This window comes from Gobio gobio (genome assembly GCF_949357685.1).
Source record: "Gobio gobio genome assembly, chromosome: 6".
Lineage (NCBI taxonomy): Eukaryota > Metazoa > Chordata > Actinopteri > Cypriniformes > Gobionidae > Gobio > Gobio gobio.
In genome coordinates, this window is record NC_137102.1 from 23,394,986 (window position 1) to 23,402,202 (window position 7,217).

At 37.9% G+C, this 7,217-nt stretch overlaps 1 protein-coding gene across 1 annotated transcript; it reads left to right on the forward strand.

Annotated features, from left to right (window-relative positions):
• The first annotated feature begins 3,318 nt into the window (after positions 1-3,318).
• LOC307127270 (uncharacterized protein) lies at positions 3,319-6,523 on the forward strand. The gene is made up of 5 exons (XM_079818401.1): positions 3,319-4,160; positions 4,305-5,305; positions 5,650-5,719; positions 5,794-5,968; positions 6,154-6,523. The coding sequence occupies exons 1-5, from the start codon at positions 3,941-3,943 to the stop codon at positions 6,314-6,316; spliced, it is 1,629 nt and encodes a 542-aa protein (XP_079674527.1). The 5' UTR covers positions 3,319-3,940; the 3' UTR covers positions 6,317-6,523.
• Positions 6,524-7,217: the final 694 nt, after the last annotated feature.

Below are 7,217 nucleotides of genomic sequence, written 5' to 3' on the forward strand. Positions count from 1 at the left end.
CATTGCGTTACACTTGGTATTATCACACGTTTCAAATGTGTCTTCTGTGACCATTTGTGTCACGTTTCACGTTGTACCGTTTTTGCAGGGTGGAATATCTGTATAGTGCAACATGACAATGGCAGATTGGCACAATTCCACAAAGTTATAGTCCTTTATCACAGCATATCAGACATCTTTTTACTGCTCAGTAATTTGTGTTTTGTAGCTTGAGGCCTTTGCCAGGAACATATCTGCTCAGGCGCTCACATTCATCAAGCAGGGGCTGATTGTCAGGCCTTTCAGCTGACCTTGAGATCCTGAAGTATGTTATTCTTTCAGCGCATATGCACCCTAATAAAACTCTTCTCCCATAGGCATCAGTAGATATTAAATCATTATCCACTCCAATGACCCATACTATGCCTAAACGCCTCCACACACTATCTGACAAACACGTACTTACACTCGTGAGGTGTTTGGTGGCAGCTAACGCTTAAGGTTAAACAGATGACTGGAGCCAATAGTCTTTTGTTTAGTTTTATTCTGTAATTAATAGAGCTCCACAGTGCGGCTGTAAAGCGTCCCCTAGAATGTGTTTTACATTTGGCATGGGATTATGAAATTCATGGGAGCCTACACTGTTAAACCTTGCTGTAGATTTCTGGGTAAATAACTGTAAAATCGCCAGTATTTAGCTTTAACATCATTGGAAGGTATTTTACTGTAATATGAGGTGAGGTTATGCTGCACTAATTATAAACTACAGTACATTACTTTCAGTGCCCATGAAGGCAAATAACTGTAATATTAACTGGTAAATTACTGGTCTACATTCCCATGATGCATTACGTCACTGTTTCTTTCAAACTGTTTACATCTTCAGTCAGAAAACAAAGATTAATGCATTAACACACACATACGCATGCAAGCATGCATGTGAGCACACAAATACATTCACACAGGCGGAACGTTTGAGCCTTAACGAGCAGGTGTCACTCCTTTGCCTTGATTATCTTGGAGTTTGTTTGCTACTGTGCATGCTGTGTTGAGAACTCCTATAGCAGATTTGTATGTTTTCAGTCTAAACATGAATAGCACAACTACAAGTAAGTAAACGATTCAAATATATATATATATTTTTTTTTTTAAATGTTTTATTTAAAATGTTAAGTTAGATAGTTTATATGCATGGTTTGAAGTAGCTTCCTGATTAGCAAGTTTTCAACTCCTCACTAAGTAATATCTCAGCTTGTTTTATCATTGCTTTCAGTTTTCTTGGTTAGTCTGGATTTGCCACAATGTACAGATGCAAATTTTGCAATTTGCCTTTTCGCCAACTAACTGCTTTTTATACACATATAAAACAACACCAACATAGAGCAAATTTTCAGTTTGTGTGTGGAATGCAGCAGTGCCATTGTACTTTTAAAAAATTTTCATCATTACGATCACATATGCACCGAAATCACAGGCAGCCACAAACACAGAATACACATAGGCATCCACAGGTGAACCTTCACTGTCAGGTTCCTGGATGTGTATTTGTGGCTAATACTTTTTCAGAGCTGTGTGTCCACCTGCGTATTCACATTAGAGATGGCAGAAAAATTTGCTGTCCAGTTGATGGCTGCTTTAGTTATTTTAGAGTGAGAACATCTTTCACCACTCATTTGTCACGGAAGCATAAGCAGTCTGGTTCAGCACAGCTGTCCAGCACAGCCTTCCACAGACAGTGTGAGACTGCACCAACAACAGATTTGTGTCTTGAGAATGACCTAACTGCTACAGATCAGTGTCTTAGTGATGTACCATCAACATCAATTGAAAGTCAAAGAAATGCCATAGATGAAGAGCCTTTTTTACATAACTTGTCTCTGTTTTACTTGAAGATGCAGGCCAAAATGTTGTTGCCTGCTAGTTCTATTCAATGTATTATTGAGGAATTTCAAGCACTTCATGTTGATAGAATGCAGGACATGCTTGTTAGACTAAAGGAAAAGTTGTTGTCATCAACAGACATACCTTCAAGTGATGTAGACAAACTTCTCGATGAACTAGTGTCACAAGATTTGTTAACTTTGTACAATGAAGGTCAGTTGAGGTCTGACCGAACCAGAAAGAACTTCTTCAAACAGAAGTTTAACTTTGTTGAGCCAAAACAGATCTATCTAGGCACTGACACAGCTGGTAAAGAACGCTTTTGTCAATATGTGCCACTTAAAGAAACGCTGGCATCTCTGTTTAGGCAGACATCAATTAGAGAACAGTACAAACAGACAAAAATGCTTGGTTCTGTTAACAAAGTACTAGAGGATATAAAGGATGGCACATGCATTACGAAAAATTCCATCTTTCAAGAGCATCCTTCATCATTATCAATTATCTTATACCAGGATGCATTTGAAGTTGTAAATCCACTTGGCTCGGGTAGAAAGAAACATAAAATCTTGGCAGTGTACATGACACTAGGTGAAATTTTGCCACACAACCGCTCCTTAGTTGACCCAATGCAACTTGTCTTGCTGTGTAGAGAGGAAGACTTTGAACAGTTTGGTCAGCAGAAGGTCTTTGCCTGTCTTGTTGCTGATCTGAAAGACTTAGAGGAGTCTGGATTTGAGTCTACTGACGGCACTACTCTTAGAGGAGGGCTTATTGCCATTTGTGGAGATAATCTTGGGTCTCATTGTATTGGGGGCTTTTCTGAGAATTTCAGTACCAACAAGCATTTCTGTCGCTACTGTTTAATTGACAGAGACACATTTAATCAGCAGCCTTTACATATTGGCCTAAAAAGAACAAACCAAAATTATGAACATAGTGTTGAACAGCTCACAACTACTGATCAGTGTATAATAGAGGGCATCAAATTCAATTCAGTTTTCAATTCCCTTACTTATTTTCACGTCTGTGGTGGATTGCCTCCATGCTTAGGGCATGATTTATTTGAAGGTATTGTGGCTGATGACTTGGCACTTTACATTAAACATTTGGTTTCAGTTGAAAAGCACTTTACCTACAATGAGTTGAATAGAGCCATTGCACAATTCAGACATTTAGGAAGTGATTGTAACAATGCCCCATGTGTGATTAAAGCTGATGCAAGACGACTTGGTGGTTCTGCTGCACAGAACTGGTGTCTCTTGAGGCTCTTACCAATTTATATAGGACATAAAATGCAAAACGCAATGGACAGTGAGGTTTGGCAGTTGTGCCTTAAACTAAAGGAAATGGTTGAGGTGATTTGTGCGCCCAAAATTAGTCATAATGAGATAGGCTACCTCAAGTTTTTAACACAAGAATATGTTTCTTTAAGAAGTACCTTGTTTCCTGGTAAAAATCTGAAAGCAAAACATCATTACTTGTTGCACTATGCAGATCTTATACTACATTTTGGCCCATTGATTCGCTCGTGGACGCTCAGGTTTGAGAGTAAACATTCATATTTTAAAAACTGTGCAAGGAAACTGCATAATTTTGTTCATCTTTGTAAAACTTTGGCGGAAAGGCACCAGTTGCTTCAGTCCTATCTAGCTTGTGGCAATTTATTCCCTCCTAAAATTCAGTCTGTCAGTGAAGCACGTGAACACAATGACCAGTTATACAATACAGAAATACAACATGCAATAAGGACAGCTAACTGTGTCAGTCAGAGTACTTCAGAGGTGTCAGGGGTTGTTTATAAAGGAACCAAATATACCAATGGCCTTGTAGTTGTTGTAGCCCAGAGCAGCTGTGGGTTTGTCTTTGGGAAAATATCACTGATACTTATTAATCCAACCAATGTCTACTTTGTTGTCAAACTGTATGACTCTGTGCTATTATCTGACCTTGGACTTCACTCTCTGCACAACACTGATCTCAAGTATGTGTGTGTTAATGCTGACAATCTCTTGAATTACTATCCCCTCCCGGTGTATGAAGTGGCAGGCCTTTCTGTGGTGTCATTACATCACTCCATATGTTCTTTTTAACTTTAGATACTGAGCTGATTCAACAAGAAATCACAAAAATTCTTCCAGAATTGGATATTCCAAAACTTAATGTAGTAGTCAATCATCTCTGTTTTGTGGTGGGCGTTGAGAGGACACAGGACCTTGCGCTAGTAGAGCTGACAGACCTTCAAGACATCTTACTTCCAATACAATGTCGAAAACTAATGATGGCTTTTAAACAAATAGGTAAGCCAAATCAATTCTGATTACATGTCTATGATCATTATTTTCAACATCATATTCCATATATGTAGACATATATACTTGTATAATATGCATATTATGTACATTATATGTCTCACTTTCTTTTTCTGTATGTATTTTTCAAAGCATTGAGAGACCAAGTGGATGAGACGTCATTAGAAATAACATTCACCTCGTTACCATCACCAGACTTAGAACAGCCATCCACTTCTTACACTCCTTCAAATTCATACTGGCTAAGTATGTTTCAGATTCCTTGGAACCACATGCCTGCAGCCCTTCTTCATGCAGCGTCTAATAAGGAGAAGGCTCCTCTTGGACCAAGAAGAGAGTTTATAAGAGCTGTTGTAGCAGCCATAAGAGAATTTTGCCCAAACCCAAGCTTGGCAGACTGTGGGGAAGTGGCAAGAAACATTTTTTCCAAATTTCCCTTAACATTTGGAGACTTTACGGAGGAAGGGGAACAACTGGGGAAAGGCTATAGTTCACTTCAAAGACAGCTGAGAACCAGAGTAGAACATGTCAACAGAGACAATGTAGCACACCGGATTCGTCAACCAAAAAGAACCAACAAAGCTGATGAAGAACAGGACAACATAGTCAAAAAAGTTCGATGTAAAGTTGACAGTTATGGATGCATTAATTGGCAACCTACCTCCATGCCAGATGGAGAGACATCTGAATCTCTTGAAATTAAGAGACAGACTTTATTAGAAATGTTTCAGTCTGGAGGCCCAAGGTCTTGTGAATTGTCTGATGTGGACAAGCTAATGAAAGAGACTTATATTGCTCAGCGCAAAATGATTAATTCATGCCCCCCTCCTGCCATTAGTGACATAGCACTGGAATGGCCATATCTTTTCAGTAAAAGAGGCCTATGCAATCATTTTGAAACACTTACAGGTGTTGATATAAGCAGTTGCTTGAGTGAATGCCAGAACGGAAAATGCATACGGATTGTGAACTACTTTCAAAAACAGACGTTAAAATGGAATGCCGAGGTCCAGGCTCTCCTCAGAGAAATTGAAGCCACACCAGCAAGCACTGATAAGACTGCCATATCAGCCATCCTACTGACAATGAAACACTTCAAAGAGAAAGAAAACTCTCTCTTCATTTTAGTAGACGTAAGTAATTAAAACATTACATGACTAGTAAAGAAATACCTTGAAATAATAATTGTAGGCTTGGTTTCACAGATCATATGTGACATACCTGTATAAACATGGGCAAAGATTTGAAAAAAAAAAAAGTTGGATGTATGATGTCTGTCTGTGCTACATAGTACAGTCTGTTAGGCCTTGTCTGTTTGACAATTATTTTTGTAGTATGGGCCTGTATGATGCTACACAGAGCATAAGTGCTTCTATGGACATTTCACTCTAAAGGGTGTGCTCACAAATCAGAATCAACCTTAGCTGTAAAAGAATTTGAACAGCTTTGTAATGTTTGGCAATTTTTTTTTTCTAAGAAAACTTCAACCCAAATGTCAGTGGAAAATGAGCTCCGTCTTCCAGTCACACCAAGGCTCATCATGCTTGGTAAGTATGAAATAAATGAGAAATAGTAAATGTGTTTGGCAGTTTTTTTATGGTGAGTTTTATGGCTGTTTCAGGAGACAGCCTTCTAACTTCATCTAAGTGGATGGTCAGCATTGAGGGAAAAGTGACACATTGCATTGATGAGCAGTTAGATTTCTCTGCGGCACTCTCTGTGTTTTTCAGCGTGTTCTATGTTTTTAACATTGAATACCAAGAGTCAGCCAGTGCCACATTAGAACTCATTCAAAGGTACATGTTAAAAAATTGTTCAATAATGTAACATGAGTTTGCCACAGTTGTGCATTTTATTTTTATATATATATATATAATATTATATAATTTTTTTTTTTTTTTTTTTTTAGTATGATGTTTTTCTGAACTGTTTAATTTGTTACTCCATTTCTAAAATAGTTGTTGTCTGATTTACTCAACAGGTTTTTAGTGAGGATTAATCCTGAGGGGACAAAGTGTGCTTCCAAAGCTGGAACCAGCCGTAAAACTGGGTCATCTGTTAAAAGAAAGATTCAAAACATAAATCCACATGTACATACATTTTTGCAGAGGCTCACCGAATTTGAGTGGAAAACAGGCAACTAAGTGAAAATATTTTTGTTAACGTTTTACTTGTAAGAATATGAGAAGGTCATTTAATTTATGTTAACTTAAATAACATGAGGGTCATTGGTGACAGAGAGATTTTTGGGTGTTGTATCAAAAACAAACAGGTTGTTTCTTTCTGTTTTTGTAATTCTGTTATGTTGGGATAAACACCTAAGTAATAAAGTGAATTTGTGTAAAGATTTAAAAGTTCTTTCTATTTTATTTTTTAAATGAAGTAACATGAAAGAATGCTTCGTAAGTTTAAGAGTACCACAATGAGTACTGCATTATAAATTATTTAAATGTATATGTATGTTACTGTACAGTAAATAACTGAAACCACTGCTGCCAGTTATCAACTGTAATGCCTGATTTACGGTATAAAACTGGCAACAGTGTTGCCGGTTAGTCACTGTATTGGTATATACACAGTACTATACTGGCAACACTGTTGCCAGTTAGTCACTGTATTGGTATAGACACAGTATTATACTGGCAACACTGTTGCCAGTTAGTCACTGTATTGGTATAGACACAGTATTATACTGGCAACACTGTTGCCAGTTAGTCACTGTATTGGTATAGACACAGTATTATACTGGCAACACTGTTGCCAGTTAGTCACTGTAACAGATTCTTTACAGTAACTAGCTGGCAACAGTGTTGCCAGTATTTTACTTATAAAAAACCTGGTAAGGTTTAACAGTGTATTTATCCTTCACACTTGTGCTTATGCCTCCAGTTGAAGCAGACTTACGGACGTCGTGTCCAAACATTCAGTCTGACTTAACAGGTGTGTAATGTGAATGAAGACATCATCCAAATCTTCATGCTGCTCAATCCACCCTTGGTTTGAGTCGATCCATGACTTGGGTCATTTATGGACAGTCCAGGTTTC

Bases quoted from the DNA above. Each gene is read 5' to 3' on its own strand.
- LOC307127270 (XM_079818401.1), top strand. From the start codon at position 3,941: ATGTTCTTTTTAACTTTAGATACTGAGCTGATTCAACAAGAAATCACA. The intron at 4,161-4,304 runs GTAAGCCAAATC...TATTTTTCAAAG, and splicing joins GATGGCTTTTAAACAAATAG to CATTGAGAGACCAAGTGGAT. The intron at 5,969-6,153 runs GTACATGTTAAA...TTTACTCAACAG, and splicing joins ACATTAGAACTCATTCAAAG to GTTTTTAGTGAGGATTAATC.